The sequence below is a fragment of the Talpa occidentalis genome, unplaced genomic scaffold, assembly GCF_014898055.3.
Source record: "Talpa occidentalis isolate TD23 unplaced genomic scaffold, MPIMG_talOcc4v2.1 talOcc4.2, whole genome shotgun sequence".
Classification (NCBI taxonomy): domain Eukaryota; kingdom Metazoa; phylum Chordata; class Mammalia; order Eulipotyphla; family Talpidae; genus Talpa; species Talpa occidentalis.
The window spans coordinates 2,167,432-2,189,085 of NW_023602073.1; the positions used below are offsets into that span (position 1 = coordinate 2,167,432).

Here is a 21,654-nt window from a genome sequence, read left to right on the forward strand (position 1 = left end):
TGCAGCTTCCTTAAGAGTGGGATTAAATGCCTTGTCACATCCTGTGTGGGGACAGAGAAAAGAGGTTTTGCAGGAAGTAGACTCAGTTTGGATCCAGTTGAACAGGTATAGATCATCTTATCCTGCGCTTTTCTCTAGATCCAGACAAAAGAAAACCACTTCTTTCTCCTGTTAGAAGATGTTGAGGCCACCCAGCCTGTGTTTGGGAGGAGTCCCTCTCTCGCCTAGTTCAGCTTTTATAACCCCAGGCAGACACTAACCCATTTGAAAAGGTTATGAAATTTTATCAGTGCTCTCGTCCAGAAGTGAACTTCCACAGCTCTGCCTGTAACTTCAAAGCACTCAAGCCCGCAGTTTATTCCAGAACTGCCCCCCTCCCTTAGGAACCAGATCTGCTCTCAGGTCTGGAGCTTGGACCAGTTGCCGTCATTTCTCAAGCCACTTCTCAGGGAAGTTTCTGTTGCTCGCACTGTGGTTTTCATCCTTGAGCCTGTTCTAGTGTAAGATAGTGCAGTTGGAGCACTTCCCCAAGTCCCAGCTGCTTCAGTGACCATTAATAGATGCTGGTGTGATTACCCCGTTAGAGTGACAAGTCGAAATTAATTTCCGCAAACAAATGAAACTATTGCTCATTTTTCCAAATGAGGCAGAGCACAGGGCATTGCAGAAGCAACAGAATCCCTGACCCTGGGCCTTGACAGTTTTATTCAAAATTTTTGGGGGGAGATGACAAAATATTCCTGACACCAAACATGTGTCATAGAGCAAAATGCACGCTGTCCTAAGTCATATTTTTGTTTTTTTTAAAGATTTACTTATTGTTGCATACAAGAACTGGCATGCAGGCCAGAGGTGCGGGGTGTGTGTGTGTGTGTGTGTGTGTGCGCGCGCATGTGAGAGGACTCACCAGAGACAGAGTGGGGAGCAGAACAGGTGGATCCATTGAAACACACTGCTGAGGGGAGCAGAGGGCAAGACAGGAGAGGTCTGCAGCGCCATGTGGGTAGCTCCCTGGCCGGGGATCGAACTCGTGCTGCAGAAGCTGCGGACAGCTTCATAGTGCTGAGATTTAACCCCTTGTGCCACCGGGGAGGCCCCTAAGCCATATTTTTAAAGATAAAATAGGAGACTTGACAGAAGTGTCCTGCTAATGCACCCTTCATCTCACCCCAGGACACTCCTGCCACCAAAGTGCAAGCAGCTAAGCAATAAATAGAAGATAAAAAGCAACACCACGTGTGACTCTTGTCAACATATTAATGAAAAGTGGGCAGAAGAGAAGGAATTACTACAGAGCAGTGACAGCAGGAGGATCGTGGCCACAGGCCTTGTCAGTGCAGGGTCTCCGGCTGCTCACCCCGGTGTACAGGCAGCAGGCCCCTCTGGGTCTCAGGGGCCCCCAAGTCCCAGGACGCCCGTTTCCACCGGCCCCACCGCACCCCGCGTCCACTGGGGCGGGCTGCGCGGTTCCCCAAGGAACCCCTGGGCCCTACGGGTCAGCACCACGTGCGACGGGGAGGGGGGCGGGAGGGGGACTGTGCCACCTGCACGTCCCCGCAGCGCGCGCAGTGGCCCTACAGGTTATTGAGCCTGCACTTGCAAGGCGGGGGTGACAGTGAGGGTAGATCCCCACTGCGCCCTCCCGGAGGACCTCCGGGAGCTCCCCCGGGCCCGCGCCCCGGGCCCGCGCCCCGGGCCCGCGCCCCGGGCCCGCGCCCCGGGCCCGCGCCCCGGGCCCGCGCCCCGGCCCGCGCCCCGGGCCCGCGCCCCGGGCCCGCGCCCCGGGCCCGCGCCCCGGGCCCGCGCCCCGGGCCCGCGCACGCCCACACCGGAAGTCGTCATTCGTCCCCGCCCCGGCCGGAAGCCGGGCCCCTGCCTGACGTCACAGCAACGAGGCCCTCAGGGAGGGCCCGTCCCGGCCTAGCCCGCGGACCCGCCTGGCTCGCGGCTTCCTAGGACGCGCCGGCGCGCCCCCCACTTTTTCTCCGTCCGGCATGGCGTCCGGTGTGGCGTCCGTCTCTCTCTCGGGAATCCCGCGTGGCTCTCGCGCGCTGCATCTCGTCCGCGGCTGCAGGCGCCTGGGCAGCCGCCCTGCTCCGTGACGCAGAAGTCGCGCGCCCGCGGCAGGACCCGCCGCCCCGTGTCACTAGCGCGCCGCCCGAGCGTCACCCCGCGCGCCGCCGCAGAGTCGCGCGCCCGAACGTCCCGCACCGCCGCGGAGTGCGGCGCCCCGGCGGGATGGAGCTGCTGGCCGGGTGCTACGAGCAGGTCCTTTTCGGCTTCTCTGTGCGCGCGGAGCCGGCGGCGGACGGCGGCCCTGCGGTGAGAGCCGCGCGTAGGGCCGGGGGACGGCGGTGTGGCGCTCCCTTGGCCCCTCGGTGACCAGGCCCGGAGACCCCGGTGGGCCCGGCGCCTTCGGCCTACGCGCCCGCGAGGCGGCCCGGGCTCGCTCCGGGAGTCGGAGTCAGTTTCGGGGTTCAGCATTTAGCGCGGAAACAGCTCTCTCTTGATTTCTCTCCGGGAATTTGCAAACAGGCAGAGCTGGGTCAGGCTAGTTGCTCGCTGGTAAAGGAAATGGCTCCATTCGGGGTGACGGGGTCCTCACGTGGGCCACTAGCAGTGGGGGTGCAAGAGAGGACGGGTCTGGATCCCGGGCCGGAGAAATGGGGGTGACTGAGTCACACGTGCGTGCAGAGAACTTAGAGCAGACAGGGCCTCCCCTGGTGGCGCAGCGGTTGAGCGCTGGGCTGCGAGGCTGCCCGCAGCCTCTGCAGCGCCGGTTCGTTCCCCGGCCTCTTGCGAGGGTCCCACAAAAAACAAACAAACAAACAAAAAACAGCAGACAGTTCCACGTGCTGCATGAGATGCCTGGGTTAGAAATTGCCAGTAGTCACACGACTAGGAATCAGAGCTAGCTCTTCACTGGGGACTGTTTCTTCTGAGCAGTGGTAGGTACCTTCTAGGCAGCAGTGTCATCGAGCACTTCTGTAGGAAGAAGTCAAGCCGCCAGCCTTGAAATTGATGGACTGATGTGCCTAAACGCTTTTGTTTCCTCATCTGTCATTGGCTGAAAGGTGATGGAGGTTGTGAATATACAAAGGTGACATTACCCATCGTGTCTGTTTGTAATGACGCTGCTAGAGCTGTTCCAGACACGCGGTAGTTCCCACAGCAACCCGCTGTGGCAGGTACCTTTAGTCACATTTTACAAAGGAGAAACCAGAAGTTGAAATAAGAAAGTGACCTAATGTTGGCAGACCTGGGTCCTCAGGCCACCGTGTCTGACGCTTGAAGCTCTTACCCGTGCTGGTGATGGCACTTCCTGCTGCCCAGTACCGCTTCTCAGCCCAGATTAACCTGCTTCTCCTGTGCACAGCAGCGGTTATTCTTTGATTTCTGGTCACAGCAGCCCCACAGGGTTGGCTCACTCAGAGGAGAGCCCCTTGGTGCCTAGCGGTAGAAGGACTACTGCTGTCCTTATTTAGGAGTTAACTTGCAATAACACGTCTTTGTGTTCACAGAAGTTTGGTGGGCTTTTTCTTCCCTGATGGTGGTGGTGGAGGTCCTTGTTTCTGCTAATACTACTTGCCGTCTCTCGTTCAGTTTTGCTCTGTGTTTGTATTTAGCTGACATTCTCTGCATTTATCGAGTCCAGAAGCCCCACGTCGGTAAGCGAGCTTTCCAGAGCCCTCTTGTTGGTCAGTCGCAGTGGAACTAGTAGGAACATACTCTTTGCCTGTTTATGTTTCCTTTCCACACCTGTGGTCAGACGTGTCTCGCAGAGGCACCTGTTAGTTTGCTGTCCGGCTCTCCCGCAGGAATGGCAGCTCCTCAGAGTGGGCACTGCTGACTGTTGTCGCCTGTGTTTACTCCCGTGTTCAGCAAGCTCACCACAGGACTCAGTGTTTGAGTGAATGGGTTCAGATACGAACGTGTGGGAGTCGCGCATGGCGACGGTGTTTGGGATGAAGGTCAGGGCGGGACTGGGCAGTCCCGAAGGCCCACGGGGTTGGCATTGCCATCCTGTCGTCTCCTTCTTTGCCTTCTGGTGCAGGCCTCACTTGTAGGAGCCACGGGTAGTTTTCGTGGGTGGGACCCTCCTGTCTGCTGTGGCAGTGACTGTCTTACTCTCACGCTTTAGCAGAAGTGGACGGCGGCGGCTGACTTCACTCACCACGCCCATACTGCCTCCCTGTCGGCGGTGGCTGTCAACAGTCGTTTCGTCGTCACCGGAAGCAAAGATGAGACGATTCACATTTATGACATGCGGAAGAAGGTGGACCATGGGGCGCTTGTGCATCACAATGGTAAGAAGCTTCTCTTAAGTGGAGGCCCAACTGTGCTGCCTGACCACAGGTCAGGGTGACAGAGCAGGCTGGCACTGGCACACACACACATGCAGGACAGGGGTCTTGTCCTGGTGGCGCTTTGTGCTCTGTATGGGCCTCAGGCAGGAGGCACAAACTCGGCCTGGAGGGAGTTGGGGGAGGCCCTTTCTCACGGGCAGCTTCCTGTCTTGGAAGAGAAGCGTCAGTTGTCCGCCAGGTGGCCAGGCGAGCAGGGGACAGACATCCCGGCACAGCAGTGTGAGGTGCACAGGGAACAGTGCCCGTCAAGAATGAACTTTTCAGGGGCACCAGGGAGCAACAGTATGCCAGGAAGGTGCAGTTGTGCCCTCAGTACATAGGCAAGAAAGCATTGGGTTGGAGCTGTTACCCAGGGGCACAACCCCTGGTACTGGCACTCAACCCTGGTTGCAGCCTGCGTTGGTCCACTGTGCCGGTCTTAGGAGAGGTTAAAGTAAGGGGGGGGGCAGCTGAGAAACAGATGGGGGCACATCCTGCTGGTGCGGGAGAGGCGGGGGCGGGGCCTCATCAGGAGGCAGGGGCTGGTGCGGCTTGAGCAAGTGCTGGCTTGCCAATCGAGAGGGGCCGAGTATAGACACACACGGGCCATGGAGAGCCTGCCGGATGGAAGGGGAGACTGGGGATTAAGGGACAGCAGTTTGCAGCGAGCTGCGGACCTTTCTAGAGAGGAGGGAGTGGGCGTGGTGTGTGCTGTAGAGGGAGGGCTCACGGGGTTGAGGATGGTAATGGGAGAGTCAGTGGTGGGCCTGCTAGAAACAGGGTGGGGGGGGGCCCAGATCCCCGTAAGCATGGAAGCAGGAGTGTGCGCTGGGAGACTCGCTGCTGGGGTTGGGGGGCAGCCTCAGTTCAGGGGAGCAGCTCCGGGGTTACAGTGAGGCCCTCGAGTCCAGAGAGACAGGGTCCCCAGAGTGGGTCTGCAGCCCTGCTGCTGTCGGATCGCGGCAGGGCCAAGGGAGAAAGTGGTCGTTTATTTCCTCGGTGTTGACTGTCAGGTGCTGTGTCTCCGTTTTCTTGGGGGACCAAGAATGCGGAGCTTGGCGTGTCTGGGGAGCAGGCGAGGAGGAGCTCAGGGCAGCGCAGCTGTGCAGTCTGTGTCCTGCAGCGGCAGCCGCAAAGGACAGGGGCCCCCGGTGCTCCAGGGGCCCTGCGCTGCCCTCTGGCTTCCGCCAGGGCCCTGGAGTGGCGGCTCTTTCAGCACATGGCCTGAGCCACCTCGAGCGGGGTGTTCTGTCCCCAGAAGCAAAGCTATCCCTGATTTCAACTTGCATCCTCTCCTCTCTTTCTCCTGATCCCTGTTCATCCCAGCAAGACACCCCTCAGCCCCCCACCTCAGGGCTGGGCCGCCCCCGTGTTGGCTGTTGCACTCGGTGAGGGACGGGCTGCCTAGAGGGGTGTGTGGGGGGCGGAATGTGGGGGCCCCAAATTCCTCCCCTGGACAGGCGCTAGCGTTTGGTGGTGAAGCCCTCACAGGGGCAGGAGGCAGGGGGAGCGGCTCCACCCTGAGAGCTGGGCTGGGGGAGGGGCGAGAGGGGAGGCTTGGGCAGGGGTCCTCGCTTCCAGGGAGGGGGCGAACCACGTGTCACTCGAGCTGTTTTGGCTGCAGTTATCATCAGAGGTCCCTGGCTCTTCAGTAATGTGCAGAGTCGGGGTCCCCAGGGTGGGGGTGTGCAGGGCCAGATGAAGGGGGCTCACTCTGACCCGGAAAAGCAGGATGGCCAATGCTCAGGTTTCTGCTTGGGCAGAGCAGCCAACACCTCCCGGCACTGTGATGTCACGGGCGCAGCACAAAGGTGAAGGGACTAGGTCAGACCCAACACCGGGCGCGCTTCTCCGGAGGTGCGTGCAGCTCGAGATTGGGCCCCTCGGTTCCGCAGAGACAGCGGTAGTGACTGTGGAGCAGGCCCCGGCTCGGAAGTCGAGTTCGCTCTCCATGTAAATCTTGCCTGTCTTGGTTTCTCCCCAGGCACAATAACTTGCCTGAAGTTCCACGGCAACAGGCACCTGATCAGCGGGGCGGAAGACGGGCTCATCTGCGTGTGGGACGCCAAGAAGTGGGAGTGCCTGAAGTCCATCCGCGCGCACAGGTGGGTGCAGCCCCTGCCCGGGGGGCTCCAGCTCCAGGCTGGGGTGCTCACTCCAGGTTTCCTTTCAGGGGCCACGTGACCCACCTTTCTGTTCACCCGTCTGGCAAGTTGGCGCTGTCCGTGGGTACAGATAAGACACTGAGGTAAGTCGTCAACGCCTGGGGCGTCTCACCAGTCCTGGTGTTTGCTCTGCGAAGACAAGAGCCGGCCAGCGGGCGGTGCTGCCCTGTGACCAGGCGCTGTTTCTGTGCTGCTGCAGGCTGGCAGCCGTCGGAGCATTTCCCTGTGAGGGGCAGGCGAGGGTGGTCCTCTTGGTGACCCTGGGGACAGGCAGACTCTTGAGCGGTGCGCCTTCCATGCCAGCCGTTGTGTCACTGGGGGCTGACGTGACCGGCTTTAGGAGGGGAGCGTGCTCGGAAATGTAAACAGATGCCCGGGAGAGGCGGGAGCCGGGGCCGAGCGGCGCAGCTCTTGCCGAGGGGGAGTGCTTCGGGCTGGGTGGCCGGCCTTCGTCGGGTCCCGTGAGCACAGCCCCGTCCTGCCCTCCGCCCTGAGGGAGCCTCCTGTCTTGTAGGACTTGGAATCTTGTGGAGGGAAGATCGGCCTTCATAAAAAACATAAGGCAAAGTGAGTACCGGTGCGTGGGGCTCTCCACGGAGACCCAGTGGGCTCGGGTGTCCAGACCGTGTTCTTGGCCCACAGGGTCGGAGTCCTGTCGTGGCTCCCCACAGCCAGCATGTGGCCCTCTGGTCATTGGAAGCTGGTTTGTGGTTAGGTCAGCTTGGAAAACCCGTGTGGGAAGTTTGCTGAGAAGGTCCACTGGAGGAATGGGCTAGACGCGCGCTGTGTAAACGTCTGCTGTTTGCTCTTCCTCGGTGTTTGTCGTATGTGTGAAATGTGACACGCGTGTGTTCGGCTCTCAGATGCTCACATTGTGGAGTGGTCCCCCAGAGGGGAGAAGTACGTGGTGGTCACACTGAACCAGATAGACGTCTACCAGCTGGGCACGGCGTCCATCAGTGGCACCATCACGAGTAAGCGGAGGGTGTCCGCCGTCTGCTTTCTCTCCGTGAGTGCCGGGAGCGGGGGTGGGGGGGGCTGGGGGGGACTGGGGTGACCTTTGGGTGCTCGTCTCTCTCCCAGGAGTCTGTCCTCGCGGTGGCCGGCGACGAGGAGGTGGTTAGGCTTTTTGACTGCGATTCGCACACGTGCCTCTGTGAGTTTAAGGCCCACGAAAACAGGTATTCTCACCGGTCTCCGTGTGTACGTGTGTGTGGCGGGTCAGTAAACGTCAAACGCGCCCTTGGTTCAGGAGGCAGAGACACGCCTCCGCACGTCTGGCGCCGGAGGCAGGGAAACACCTGGTTTTGGGGATGAGAGGTGACACGGTGGTGTCATGGGGCTGGCCGCTTGCCCGGGGTCCTTTCTCTGGTGGTCTCGGCGGGCGTGAGGTCAGCCCTGCGTGGACAGCCGCACAGCCACGGTCGGGAGCTCCGGCCCCGCCCCTCCCCCCGCTGTCCTACAGGAGAGGAGACATGTGCGACGCGTCTGCCGCCTCGTCCTGCCCCTTAGCCTGCTAGTGCCAGGCTCGGGCGCGCCAGCAGCCCCGGGAGGCGGCAAGGCCCAGGCGGGAGGCGAGCTGGGGCCCAGCCCCGCCGTCTGAAGCGTGCGTGCACTAGGGCACCATGTGCGGTCACCTGCTCGTCCTGCTTCTCCAGCACTGCATGGCTCTTCCCATACCCGAGGGCCGCGGCAGCGTCCAACCCCGCCAAGAGCCCCTGTTGGGCAGTCGGGACGACCACGCCCATGCTCAGCCCTCAGGCGGCCCTCTGGTTCCTGGTCCCACGCCCTGGTGGGGGGCGGCCCCAGGGACTCCCATGTAGCAGGATGTGTATGCAGGGCGACAGGGAAGGGTGTGAAGAGAGGAGAGGCCCGCGGCCGGAGGGAGGAGAGAGCTGAGCGTGTTTGGGAGGACGTAGGCCCGTGTGGCAGTGTCAGAGGGGCCGCCTAGGTCACAGGGACGCGTCCAGAGAGTGCTGAGAGGCGGGTGGACGGCCTGGTGTTTGTTTCTTATGGGAAAAGGCAAAGGCGGACAGACCGGGTGCGGGACCAGCCCCCTGGCCCCGGCACCAGCTTCTGCAGCCCCGTCCAGGGCCGTGTCGCTGTGCCTGCACCCGCAGCCGCCGCCTCCCTGGGGTGGTCCCGCGTCTTCAGGCTCCCGCCGGTAGTGCCATGCTTGGGTGCACAGCTGGGAAACCAGTGCAGACAGACACGGGGCAGAGAGGCCAGCGGGCTCCTCCGTGCCCGGAGGACGGGCCTGGACCCGGAGCCGAGCACGGTGCCGCCCTGCCCACCACTGCCCATCGCGCTTTGCTGAGCGGGAGCTCCGTCACCTTCCCGGCTCTGAGCCACACTGCAGTGCGCCTTGTCTTGGACCGCAGGCCCCAACGCCGGCGTGCCGGCTGCTGGAGTGGGCGCCGCTGGGGCGGGGTCACGCGGGGCGCGAGGGTCCCCGTCAGGCAGCCCCCGCATGTGTGAGCCTCGAAGGGCCCCCGCGAGCAGCTTTGCGGCGGTGCCGGGCGCCGGGGGAGGGCCCCTCAGCGCGTTGCTGTCTCTGCCTAGGGTGAAAGACATGTGCAGTTTTGAGACTCCAGAGCACCGAGTTATTGTCACAGCCTCCAGCGACGGCTTCATCAAAATGTGGACGCTTAATCAGGACGAGGTGGGTTCTGCACACACGGTCACGCTGAGGCAGGCCTGGCTGTGGGCATAAGGCCCAGCTCCCCTCCAGGCAGGTCCGTAGTGGTGGTTTTAGAGTTGGGCTCCACAGAGCTGCCGGGGGCGCTGGGGCCAGAGCTGGTGGGGCCCAGAGTCCCGCACGAAGCACTGAATTCCTCTCTGCTGTTCTCGGCAAGATTTTCTTAGTAACAATAGCGCAGTTGCTAAAATGGAAAAAATTCCCGATTGATTATGAAAATAACATAGCTCTAGGGCCTCCCTGGTGGCGCAGTGGGTTACGCACGGCACTGTGAAGCTGTCCGCAGCCTCGGCAGCACGAGTTCCATCCCCGGCCAGGGAGCTACCCACAGGGCGCAGCAGACCCCTCCTGTCTCCCCGGTGCTCCTCTCAGCAGTGCATTTCAGTAGACCTGCCTGTTCTGCTCCCCACTCTGTCTCTGGTGGATCCTCTCACCTGCCACACCCCTGGCCTGCACCCCAGTTCTTGTGTGCATAAATAAATAAATCTTTTTAAAAAAAAAAAAAGAATCTACCTTTGAACTAAAGTCTTGGGAAATTGAATTCCTGGCACAGTCGCGTAGGCCCGTGATTCTTTACCCAGGCTCACTCACGCAGCTGAGCGCGCCCAGTGGGGCTGGCTCCTGTGGCCTGGCAGAATAGACCGCCTCCCCCGCCCCAAGTCCAGGGCATCCTCAGAGCCGTCCCAAATCAAGACCCTGGTTTTCTTCTGAGTGGCATATTCATACTCAGGAGGATGCAGCGGCCTGCACCCCAGTTCTTGTGTGCACAGATAATTAAATTTAATTAAGGTAACTTGGTTCTCACCATCAATTTGTCTTTCTTCTGTTGTAGAAAGTCCCCCCGGTGTTACTGTGTGAAGTGAGCACCAGCGCCAGGCTGACGTGTCTCGGGGTGTGGCTGGAGAGCTCTGATGGCCCCAGGGAGGCCCTTCCTCCTGAGGCCGAGCTTCCCCCTGGTAAGTGCGGCGGGCGGTGAGGGAGGGAACCACCTCCGTGGTCGGGCGGACAGCACCGGGAGCCCGCCCTTCCTTGCCAGGCTGCGCACCCCAAGGGGAGGAGTGGACTTTGAGTTCCTGTCCCTTGTGTTTTAGTAAATAAGGAAAAACAATCCGGAATCAGCAAAAAGGTGGCTGGGAATGCAGTGCAGGAAGAAGAAAGGCCGCCGGAGCCGGAGAGGCGGAGACCTGCCCCCCGAGGGGCCCGGGCTGAGGCCTCTCGCAGGGACAGCCTGGCGCCGGCTGGGAAGAGGAAGGCGGCGGGTTTACAGAAGAAGAAGAAGAAGAAGAAGAAGGTGGTGGTGTGATCGTGCGGCGGCTCCCGGGCTCCTCCTGAGCGCCGGAAGCGTGTTTGCAGATGGCTTCAGGTTTTTCTTTCGGAGTAGAAGCTCGGAATTGCTTCTTCTGGAGACGAGGTGCCACTTAGAAAAAATGGCGAAATCACTTTTAGGTGGTTTTTTTTTTTTTAAAAAAGTGGTAAAAGTTTTCAGTAGGCGGCGTTTTTTGAATTACGGCATATGGTGATGTGTGGAATGTTAATGTATAATACAAAGTTTATTGTGCAAAGCGAATAAAGGCTTTTCTTAAAATGCTGCTGTTTAAAACAATATAAAATCTCGAGCACATTGTTGACCAGATGTGGGGGGAGCTGTTTTTGTAATTTTTCTCCTAAATGGCAGAAAAAAGGGCATCACTTTGCCTTTGGGTGATTCTAATAATATTACTAGTTGCTAATAATTTCAGTGCAGGTTTTGTTTATTTGGTAACAAAAAGTATGAAAAGATTTTCACAACAGTCGTGTATCAGACATAAACTCGTATGTAAAGACAGGTGAAGTCTGTTGCGTGCAGGGCCTCGTCCGTGAGGTCTGAGTCCCCAGCTTGATGCCGCGAATGGTCTCTGTGTCAGGCCATCCGAGAAGTCCGCCCGCCGGCTGCTAAGGGTGGCCTTGAGTCCAGTCCGGGCAGTGAAGTCCCCCTGACTGGGGCAGTAAACATTCCCCTCGGTAGATGGCTGCAGGTTTGCAGAGACGGTTCACACGGGTCCCCGCGTGAATTTGCGGAGGATGTTACATGCCTGAGGTGCAGGGGAGTTCCGCCTGGTGAGCAGTCAGGCATCTACCTGGACACAGCGACGTGCACCAAAGTGCCAGTTCAGCTCACCTCACCTAGGACCAGGGGACAGATGACTGTGAGTTTGTTTTTAAGAGTGGTTTTAGGTTTAATGACAAAATCAGGGGGAAGGCCGGGGTTTCCCAAATGCCACTGCCCCCCAAATGCGCGTAACCCCCAGGAGAAGCAACCCTTCTCAAAATGGTACCTTGTTGAAGCCAAGGAGGAGCCTTCACGGCCTCATCACCCAAACCCCTAGTTTCCCTCCAGGTGCTCTGGTGTTGCCCCTGCTGCTTCATAGACCTTTCTACTGATTCCAAGTGGTTCTCACTTGCTTTTGCTGTTACTTCCCAGGCAGACAATCACATCAGCTAAAGTGTCTCAGGCCGTAGCAGTGACAGCACTGAGACAACCCCTAGGCCACCAGGGAGGCCCAGAATCCTTTGTGTATCTTGGATAACTGTTCTTTACCAGAGTTTATTTTGCCAAGTACTTTCACAGTCTGGCTTCTCATTCTCTTCTTGTCTTTGCAGAGGTTTTAATTTTATTTTTTTTTTTAAAGATTTATTTTTTTTTAAAGATTTATTTATTTATACAAGCACTGGGTACAGTCAGAAGCGCAGGAGGGTGAGAGAATTCACCAGAGACAAAGCAGGGAACAGAACAGGCAGACTGGCTAAGTACACTGCTGAGGGGAGCAGCGGGCATGGCAGGAGAGGTCTACGCGCTATGTGGACTCTCACTGGCGGCCGGGGATGGAACCGGCGCTGCAGAGGCTGCGGGTAGCTTCGCAGCCCAGTGCTCAACTGCTGTGCCACCAGGGGAGGCCCAGAGTTTTTAATTTTAATGAAGCCCATCTTGGCAGTCCTGGCAGGCGCTGCTGTGTCCGGAACCTGCTGGGTCTTCTGAGTTGCTGTCAGGACATACAGCTCCACATGACATGTCCGTCTGGTGGTTTCTGAGTATGTTTCGTGACAGGGGTCAGGGCTGTGTGTGTGTGGCCGCAGGTCCATCACCCCATCTCCTAAGTGGGAACATCCTGCAAAACTATGGGGAAAAGGCATCCCCCGTGGCGCAGCGCTGTCCACAGCCTCTGCAGCACAGATTCGATTCCCAGCCAGCCAGGGTGAGACCCACATGGCACGGCAAACCTGTCCTGCCTTGCCTGCTGCTCCCCTCAGCAGTGTCTTCGGTCCTTCTGCCTGTTCTATTCCCCACTCTCTCTGGTGAATTCTCTTGCCCTCCCGCGCCTCTGATCTGTACCCCAGTGCTTGTATAAAAACAATGGAGGTGTGCCGATAGCGTTCTCGCAAGCATGGTGAACATTCCTAAAACCCGCTGGACCTTCTGTAAGAAGTGTGGCAAGCATCAGCCCCACAAAGTGACACAGCACAAGAAGGGCAAGGATTCTCTCTATGCCCAGGGAAAGTGGCGGCATGACAGGAAGCAGAGTGGCTATGGTGGACAGACTAAGCCAATTTTCCGGAAAAAGGCTAAAACTACAAAGAAGATTGTGCTGAGACTTGAATGTGTTGAGCCCAACTGCAGATCTAAGAGAATGTTGGCTATTAAGAGATGCAAGCATTTTGAACTGGGAGGAGATAAGAGAAAGGGCCAGGTGATCCAGTTCTAAGCTTCATCTTTTATTACAAATAAAATCTTGAGAATTACATTTACCTCAAAAAAAAAAAACAAAAAAAAACCAATGGGGAAATCCCAGACACCCTAATACCCTAATAGTGTCGCGAGGAGTGCAGTGAGCCAGTCATTCCCAGAGCCCGCTGTGGGTCGGCTCACTAAAATCACTCGGGGAAGCTTCTATTTTTTGTGTCCAGCGTCTGGGAAACACAAATGACAGCTGTCAAACTCTGGGAAACGCAAACTCTGACAGTTGCCGTCAGCTGTCAGAGACTGGGCAGGAGCATCTCACCAGAAGGATAAATTGGCCGCTCTAATCCTGTCACTCAGGTTATACAGGGTGGTCTAAAAAATGTGTGACCCGAGGGCCTCCTGGTGGTGCAAGGGGTTAAGCACAGCACTATGACGCTATCTGCAGCTACTGCAGCACAAGTTCAATACCGGGCCAGGGAGCTACCCACAGGGCTCAGCAGATCTCTCGGGTCTCCCCGCTGCTCCCCTCAGCAGTGTGTTTCAGTGGATCCACCTGTTCTGCTCCCCACTCTGTCTCTGGTGAGTCCTGTCCCCCCCATCTCTGGCCTGTACCCCAGTTCTTGTATGCATAAATAGATGAATCTTTTTTAAAAAAGGTGTGACCTGAAGTTTTCAAAACAGCCTTTGCTTTGGCCTCCATCACGCAGCGTGGGTGCTCGGGGATCATTCCCGGGACCAGAATCTCCGTCTCTGACATGAAGGTGAAGCTCAGGGCAGAGCTTCCCTTTGCAGAGAAGACCCAGGAGGGGGACTCAGTGACTTGGGATCAGTCGTGACTCCAGCGCCAACTGCTGCACCACCCTGAGCCCTTTATCCGCTCCCACCTCAGGACTTGACACGTACGCACTCTGTGCAGTTCTGTCTGGCTGGTGGCCAGCCGCCTGGGCAGCACATCAGCACATCCATCTGGACTGCCCTTACCCTGGTATCTCTGGCTTGGCAGGTTATCAGCTCAGCTAATGGGGTGGGGAGTGAGGCAGCGTCTCTCCATGCATGGCTGCTGCCCCTTAGCCCGCGCCATGGAAAGGTGCGCCCGGAAAGGCAGGCGCTGGATGTTCAGTGTGAGCGATCACTTGGCTCTGGGCTCACATGGAGTCAACAAAAGCCTTGGCGTGTCGCTTATTCATTTGCCAGTCCCTGACCCTTAACACTCGACGAGTTTAAAGGTCAGAGATTTGGGGTTTTGTTTTATTTAGAAACAGCTCTTCTGAGTGGTGGGTCGATGGCCTTGAAATTCCAAGCTCGGTGCCGACTGTGCCACGGACGCGGGCGTCGGTGCTGAGAGCCTGGGCCCGAACTCCGCCCTTCCCTTGGCCTGTGCCCGCTTCCCCGCTCGAGGAGGGCCGTGGGGTGTCGAGAGGATCAGGGGCTCGTGCACCTCCAGACCGGCGCCGGCAGAGCGCGCGCTCAGAGGGGGCGACACTCCCTGGTCACGTGGGCGTCACCGACCAGCTCCCCAAGAGCGGGGCGTCCCAAGAAAGCGGAGGAAGAGAAATCAAGATCGGCTCGCCCGACGGCGTTTGGCGTGATCGCCGAGGGCGAGCCTGGCTGGGAGAGGCCTCGGGGCGCCATGTGCGGGCCTGTCAGCCCTGTGAACGGGACCTCGCGGGCCGGAGCCCGCAGGACCCGAGGGCTCCGCAGCCGGACCCGCGGGACAGGCCAGTGCGGCCCCGCCCCCGAGCGCCCCGCCCCCGCGACGTCCCCATGACGCCCCGCCCCCGCAACGCTCCACCCCGTGACGCTCTGCCCCCCGCGACGCCCCGCCCCCGCGACGCTCCACCCCATGACGCTCTGCCCCCCGCGAAGCCCCGCCCCCTCGACGCTCCACCCCCATGACGCTCTGCCCCCTGCGACGCCCCGCCCCGGGACGCGACGCCCCCATGTCGCTCTGTCCCCCGTGACGCCCCGCCCCGCGACGCGACGCCCCCTCAACGCCCCGCCCCTAAGTTGAGCCGGGTGGGAGCGACGCCCCGCCCCCGCGGCGCTGCGTCCTCTGGAGGAGCCGGGAGCGAGCCCCGCCCCCCGAGTCGCTCCGCCCCCGAGACGCTGCGCCCAGAGTGACGCGCCGGGCGCCGGTCAAGCCCCGAGACGCCCCGCCCTCCTGCGGAGCCGGGTGCGGGCCCCGCCCCCAGCCGCCCCGCCCCCGAGAAGCCCCGCCCCAAGTCACGCGCCGGGCCTGGCTCAAAGCCCCGCCCCGGCAGGTGCGTCACTTCCGGCGGGACGCGGCGGCGCGCGGCGACGGTGCTCGGTAGGGGCTTCCCTGGAGACCGGGGGTCCGCGTCGCGGCGGGGCTGCGGGGCGGGCCGCGCCCCCCGTCGGAGCTGAGCGCGCCCCGGCCGCGGGCGTTGTCCGGCCGCCTCGGCCCTCGGCGCGGCGGGTGGGGGACCCGGGCTTCGGCGCGGGGCGGGGGGTTCCCCGGGCCTCGCCGCGGGGGCGTGGGGCGCCCTGGCGCGCTGACAGCCTCTCCCCGCAGGTGCAGCTGGGCGACCCGCGTGCGAGGACACGATGCACGACTCCGGCTCCATGTGAGTGCGCGGGGCCTGGCGCCCGGGTGGGCTCCCCGCCGGCCGCGTCCACTGCTGGGCCCGCCCCGGGTCCGCCCCCTGCCCAGCGGCCGCGCGCCGGCTGGCGCTGACCTCTCTCTGGTTCTCAGGGTGCCCCTGCACTGGATCGGCTTCGGCTATGCGGCCCTGGTTGCGACCGGCGGGATCATTGGCTACGCGAAAGCAGGTGTGGTTTGTGGGGCTCTGCCCTGTCCGCGAGGACCTGGCCTGCTCGGGTCTGCGGGCCCCCGCACTAGCTTCTGTTATCTGGCCAGGCGGTGGCTTCTTATCCAGCCTTTGACCCAGAGGCGCTGGGCAGGGTGGGTTATGTTATCATCTGCTGCCACACACCACCTCTGGGCTTTGGGGGGAGGAACTGGTCTTCACAGGCGTGGGGTGGCCCCTCCCAGTCTGTGCCCCAGCACAGGACAGCAGACCCCATTTAACTCACCGTCCCTCCTGAGGCTGTTCCTGCGGGCAGTTCTGGCCTTGGTGGGTCAGTTAGGCCTGCGTGGGAGCCCTTCATTCCTCCTCAGGTGGACACACCGTACATTCTACTTTTTTTTGTTTGTTTTAAAGTCTTATTTATTTATGCATATAAAAGCTGGGGTACAGGCGGGGCAGGGATGAGAGGGCTACTCGGAGACAGAGTGGGGATCAGAACAGGTGGATCCACTGAAATACACTGCTGAGGAGAGCAATGGGGAGACAGGAGAGGTCTGCTGGGCCATGTGGGTAGCTCTCTGGCCAGGGATTGAACTCATGCTGTGGATAGCTTCACAGTACTGATGTTTGACCCCTTCGCCACCAGGGATACCCACGCCCTGCATTTTAAAGGCGAGGCGTCCTTGCGGTGTGAGCCGAGTTCTCTAAAATAGCATCTTCTGCTTCCTGCTTGAGAACTCCACGGTGGGGGCCGTGTGGAGGGGAGTCCTACGTTGGTGGGGAGGTGCATCTGGACACTGGCTGGGGTGCTCACCTGCCACCACAGCTCAGGTGTGTGTTTGCTTCCTCCCACAGGTAGTGTCCCATCACTGGCTGCTGGGCTCCTGTTCGGTGGCCTGGCAGGCCTGGGAGCCTACCAGCTGTCTCAGGACCCCAGGAACGTCTGGGTGTTCCTAGGTACGTGGTTCTCCACCTCCCTGCTGCAGGTCCAGAAGGCTCCCCCAGAGGCCCCAGAGTGTGTCCGTAGCAGGCTCTTACTTGGGCCCCTCCACACTTTTGCCCAGGGGTCAGGGTGGGGGGCTGCTGTTTATCTCTCATGGTCAGGTGTGGGAAGGTCCTCAGGTCTCGTAACATAGATTCGCCTGGTGAAGTTAGCATTGAAGTCTTAGGAGGCAGATGTCTCTGCCTCTGGCCACAGGCCCAAGCACTAGGACGGCCTGCATGAGCCAGGGGTCACGTGAGAGGGCAGGCTTCCCTCACGGGAAAGTCCCCTGCCAGCTGTGGTGGTGATGCAGGGTGCAGATGTAGGTCTGGCCTCCAGGCACCTCCTTCTCTGGGCACTAAACCTGATGGCAGACATGGGCTTGTGCCAGGGTTTCCTCCCAGGGCCCTCAGCCTGCCTACTCCACGTGCGCCCGATGTGCTGCTGGGGGTACGCCCCTCCCTCATGGACTCCATGGGCTGCAGCAGGTGTGGTGGGAGAGCAGGCCTGGGGGCAGAGGGTGTGCGGGGAGCAGGGCTACTCTCAGCTGATGGCTGCCTCCAAACTGATGTCCAGGCCCGCTCTCTCCCCCTGCATTCTGCACAGGACCTCACCTCCCACCCACCATCAGCCTCCCTGGTGCTTGGCCCCTGCTGGTCCGTCTCTGATTGTGGCCTGCTTCCCCGGCACTTACCTGTCCCGGTCACGAGTCTCAAGACCCCACATCTTTCCTCTTCAGAGACTGCTCTAAACCATCTGTTCTGCCCTGCTCGTTTCCTTCGCCCTCACACGTCCTCCAGCCCGCCCTCTGTCCCCTTCTGTTCTCTGCTGTCCTCGCCAGAGGCTCTTCCCGACGCTGCCTCACCTGTCCCTGCGCCCACATGCCTTGTCTGGTCCCAGAGGTTGTGGGCAGTGAAGGGAGCGGGGTCTGCCCTGAAGGGTGCCAGGACTTTGGTTGCTTATTTTGATCGACTAGAAGGTGCAATGATCTGTGATTTCTCCTTCCCACCAGCGACATCGGGAACCTTGGCAGGCATCATGGGGATTCGATTCTACAACTCCGGGAAGTTCATGCCCGCTGGCCTGATTGCTGGAGCCAGGTACCGTCTTCTGTTCCTCTTTACCAGACGCAGTTCAGCTTAGTGCCGGAATATTTGGTCATCCGGAACGTCCCTCATCTCGGTAGACCTGGTGCTGGGCCGTGAGATGACTGAGTCTGCACGGGCAGCAGCGGGCGGTGTCGCCGGGAGGCCTTGGAGGCGGCTGGCCCGGGCCTGCCCCTCAGTGGGAGGACCTCTGCCAGGCCCCGCCGAGGCCCTGAGACTCAAGCTTGGCCTCTTGGCGGCGGCGTGGGACTGGAGTTGACCACAAGGAACTTTTGATCGAAACGTTTTTTCACTTGGATCACAAAACCCAAACGAGATTGTTCTTTCAATGTAGTTTTCCGTGTGACAAAGGACTCGGGGACGGGGCTCTCTTGGTCTGTTTGGTCGAGGTGCAGGCCGGCTGCCGGGGCGCTCTGACACCGCCGGGTGGGCTGAGGTGGGGGCCGCTGGGGGCTGTGTGACCAGGGCCCCTCTGGCCCCGGCCCTCCTGCCGTCGGCTGACGCGCCTGTGTTTCTCCTGTGCAGTTTGCTGATGGCCGCCAAGCTGGGCATGAGTGTGTTGAGCGGACCCCGCCACTCCTAGTCTCCTCCCTGCCCGGACCCGGGAGGAGCTTTCTAACTGCCGCCGCTTTCCGCGAGTTGAATAAGTACGACGTTCTGACCTTTCTGACGCTGTCGGAAAAGATGCCACCGACCTTGGGGGAAGCGCGTCACCCATTCTCCCCCGGCCCGTGCTCCTCCAGCCCGGGGTGGTCATGGCGGCCTGTGCGCGTCCCCCGCCGCGGCGTGAGATCGCAGGCGAAGGCCAGCCTCCGCCCCAGGAGGGCGCCTCTGAGAGACTCGGGGGTCCCTTCACGGATCTCAGAACGCGGCGTCTACCCTGAAGTCACGTCATCTGGGATATCAGTGAAATAAAAGTTTGCAGTAAATAACATCTGTGGCGTCAGGGTCCCCGGAGCGTGGAGGAGGGGCGGCAGCAGCACCCTGTGGCTGGGGCGCCAGGGGTGGGCGACCTACCTAAGAAATGCCCTTTCGAGTACGAGCCAAGGAGTCGTGTGACTGGATACTGCGCCGCGCTTGGTTTAGAGTGGTCTCGGGGTGTCTAAGATGAGGGCCGTGTCACCCCAAACAGTGAATCGGTGAGATGTGCCCCAGAACCCTGGGGGCAGGCAAGCTACTTTGTGGGTACCTCCTGGCTTGCTCACCTGGCCCCGGCGCCCGCGCTTGAGGCAGGGTGTGGAGGGCGTGGACACGCACCTAGAGCCACCCCCTGCCAGGCTTCCCCAGACCCTGGGTCCCAGTTCTGTGGTGGCTGCTTCTGGGGGTACCTGTTGCCCCTCTAGTCCTGGCCTCGGGCTGAGGGACAGGTCTGGAGGCGGGATTCAGCTGGGAGAGGCCTGAGCTGCCCACACCCCTGGGGGCTGGGGGCTTCTCCTGGCTGCCCTCGCCCACCCACCCCCTCCCTTGCGTGCTTAGTATCTCTGTGCCCACTGCGCTGGGTCCGAGGGGGGACAGCCCCGACTCACGTGGCCCCAGGAGATGCGGGCTCTGAGCAGGGGAGGCGTGGCGGAGGGCCCTGGAGGCACAGGGCAGGCAGCCTGGGCCTGCCGTCCCTGGCGGGGTGGAGTGGAGCCTGGAAGGGCGGGGCACCTGCAGTGCCTTGGACAGGACGCCACGGCTGGCCCCCCGCCCTCGCCCTCCAACGGAAGGTGGGCCTGGGCGGCTTCGGGCCCCGCGGGGGCGCTTGGGCTTGGGCCACTCTCCCTCATTCTCGTCGCCGAGCGTCTGGCTCCTCGCCGCACGTGCTTGTGTGGGGAGCCTCGGCCTTGTGTGCAGCGGCCAGGCCGTGCACGGCGGGTCTGCCTGCTTGCCGTTCCCGGCCGCCCAGAGCCACCGCGCCCGCTGAGCACTGTGTTCGGGACTGAGGCCACAGCACCCGTGACGGCGTGCGCCCGAGCCAGAGGCGCGGCTCCTGCTGCCCCGCTCCGCGGCGGCCGAGCTGCTGGCTCACAGCCGGGGCTGTCGGAGCCAGGCGTGCGTGGGTCCTGTGAGGAGCCGCTGGCCCGACCCCTCTGCGCCGGCACCACCCTCAGGACGGAGGCCCGGCCCGGTCCACCCTGGGGCGGGGGTGGGGGCAGCTGTGGGGAGAGGTGGGGCCCAGCAAGCAGCTCGTCCCCCCCAGGCTGGGGCTCTGATCCTGGAAGAGGAGGCCGGGACTGCAGCCTCAGGTCGGGAGCGCCCCCCCCGGCCGGCTGGAGCCAGGCGCCCAGAAGCTGGGGTTCGCGTACACACCGCCGAGACCGCGTCTTGTTTTGAGCTTCTGGGCCGCAGCGTGTTGATGTCCCTTCCGACCCGGGAAGGCCCCTGCGGGGGCGTCGCTGTCCCCGCGCCAGTGTCGCCGCGGCCCTGCTCCGGCTGCAGCTTCCTGGACGAGGCAGGCAGGACGGGGTGTTCCGACTTTTGGAGAAGCGGTTCTCGGCTCTGGGCTGCAGGACAGGCCTTGTTTGCTGAGCATAGTTCGCCAGCCTCTGGCTTAGGCTCAAGTGTTGCCTAATGTCCTGGGTGTTTGCTTCTCAGTAAGCGTTTTCCACCTCTTAACTGACTGAGTCCGTTTTTCTGTGAATGGTCATTTCCTGGCTTGTCCACATGTTTGGGTTTTGATTTTCTCTTTTTTTCTGACTGTGCAGTTAAAGTTTGTTTTTTGTTACCTATTTTGAAAACCTTTTTCTCTGACTTACTGTCTTCGGATACGGCCTTACTTCCTCATGCTGAAATTAAAACTGCGGGGCCTCCCTGGTGGCGCAAGGGGATAAGCACCACACTATTGGGCAACCCGCAGCCTCTGCAGCAGGAGTTCAATCCCTGGCTGGCCAAGCAGCTACCCACATGGCGAGGCAGACCTCTCCTGACTCGCCCGCTGCTCCCCTCAGCAGTGGATTTCAGTCAGTCTGCCTGTTCTGCTCCCCACTCTGTCTCTGGTGAGTCCTCTCACCCCCTGCATCTCTCGCCTATACCCCAGTTCTTGTATGCATAAATAAATAAATCTTAAAAAAAAAAAAAGAAATTAAAATTGTGTTTGGAACCAACTCAACTCAGCCCATTTTCTCTCTGGCTTTGATTCTGGTCTGTCTCAAATGCACTCCCTAAGGCAGGGCTGTGACACAAGATTCTCTTTTTCCAATACTTCTGCTGTTTTATTTCTTAGATTTCTATTTTTAGTGCCTTTTTTTTTTAAGTACTTATTTATGTATGCATATAAGAACCAGGGTGCAGGCTAGAGGTGTGGAGGGGGAGAGGAGTCACCAGAGACAGAGTGGGGAGCAGAACAGGCAGATCCACTGAAATCCACTGCTGAGGGGAGCAGCGGGGAGACAGGAGAGGTCTGCCGCGCCCTGTGGGTAGCTCCCTGGCTGGGGACGGAACTTGTGCTACAGTGGCTGCCCACAGTTTCATAGTGCAGAGACTTAACCCCTGCGCCACCAGGAAGGCCCTTTAGTGCCTTTAGAATTGGTGTTAATGTGATGGTACATATTGATACCGGAATTGTCAGGCCTAGTCTCCCAGCCAGGAATGGATCCCAGGCTGAAGGGGCAGCGCTGAGCCCTGGCCACTAGACCCCCACGGGCTGGTGTCTCACGAAGCCGCAGCAGGAACTTCGCAGACGCTCAGGCAAGTGAGCGAGAAGAAGCCGGTTTGTTTAGAGAAAGAAAAAGTTTATTGAGAAAAAGAACAGAAATAAAGCGGGACTCCCAGGCCAGGAAACCAGGCCAGGGAGGGGCAAGGAAGCCCAAGTGGAGTCGTGTCTCAGGGAACATAGACCTTCTTCCACGCATTATCCTAAAGCCCACCCGTCTCTCTGTGATGGGTTAGT

The 21,654-nt window shown here is 60.3% G+C and overlaps 3 protein-coding genes across 4 annotated transcripts; all 3 read left to right on the forward strand.

Moving 5' to 3' along the window:
• Positions 1–2,204: 2,204 nt before the first annotated feature.
• Positions 2,205–10,953, forward strand: PAK1IP1 (PAK1 interacting protein 1). Of its 2 annotated transcripts, none has more exons than XM_037518855.2 (10): positions 2,205–2,322; positions 4,142–4,307; positions 6,331–6,451; positions 6,520–6,594; positions 7,026–7,078; positions 7,375–7,520; positions 7,595–7,692; positions 9,074–9,173; positions 10,042–10,165; positions 10,301–10,953. In XM_037518855.2, exons 1-10 carry the CDS (start codon positions 2,239–2,241, stop codon positions 10,510–10,512), a joined length of 1,179 nt encoding a protein of 392 aa, XP_037374752.1. In that variant the 5' UTR covers positions 2,205–2,238; the 3' UTR covers positions 10,513–10,953. The 2 variants fall into 2 exon arrangements, with proteins under 2 accessions (XP_037374752.1, XP_037374753.1); XM_037518856.2 differs by having other exon boundaries at positions 4,145–4,307.
• Positions 10,954–12,608: 1,655 nt separating this feature from the next.
• On the forward strand, positions 12,609–12,988 carry LOC119251605 (60S ribosomal protein L36a-like). The gene has a single exon (XM_037518858.2). The coding sequence runs from the start codon at positions 12,632–12,634 to the stop codon at positions 12,947–12,949; it is 318 nt and encodes a 105-aa protein (XP_037374755.1). The 5' UTR covers positions 12,609–12,631; the 3' UTR covers positions 12,950–12,988.
• Positions 12,989–15,209: 2,221 nt separating this feature from the next.
• On the forward strand, positions 15,210–18,763 carry TMEM14C (transmembrane protein 14C). The gene is made up of 6 exons (XM_037518857.2): positions 15,210–15,235; positions 15,461–15,512; positions 15,641–15,717; positions 16,551–16,652; positions 17,690–17,777; positions 18,309–18,763. The coding sequence occupies exons 2-6, from the start codon at positions 15,493–15,495 to the stop codon at positions 18,364–18,366; spliced, it is 345 nt and encodes a 114-aa protein (XP_037374754.1). The 5' UTR covers positions 15,210–15,235; positions 15,461–15,492; the 3' UTR covers positions 18,367–18,763.
• The last annotated feature ends 2,891 nt before the right edge of the window (positions 18,764–21,654 follow it).

Excerpts from the sequence above, each read along its gene's own strand:
- PAK1IP1 (XM_037518855.2), top strand. The coding sequence starts at position 2,239 with ATGGAGCTGCTGGCCGGGTGCTACGAGCAGGTCCTTTTCGGCTTCTCT. Across the intron at positions 6,452-6,519 it reads AAGTCCATCCGCGCGCACAG|GGGCCACGTGACCCACCTTT; the intron begins GTGGGTGCAGCC and ends GTTTCCTTTCAG. Across the intron at positions 10,166-10,300 it reads TGAGGCCGAGCTTCCCCCTG|TAAATAAGGAAAAACAATCC; the intron begins GTAAGTGCGGCG and ends CTTGTGTTTTAG.
- LOC119251605 (XM_037518858.2), top strand. The coding sequence starts at position 12,632 with ATGGTGAACATTCCTAAAACCCGCTGGACCTTCTGTAAGAAGTGTGGC.
- TMEM14C (XM_037518857.2), top strand. The coding sequence starts at position 15,493 with ATGCACGACTCCGGCTCCAT. Across the intron at positions 16,653-17,689 it reads GAACGTCTGGGTGTTCCTAG|CGACATCGGGAACCTTGGCA; the intron begins GTACGTGGTTCT and ends CCTTCCCACCAG. Across the intron at positions 17,778-18,308 it reads GGCCTGATTGCTGGAGCCAG|TTTGCTGATGGCCGCCAAGC; the intron begins GTACCGTCTTCT and ends TCTCCTGTGCAG.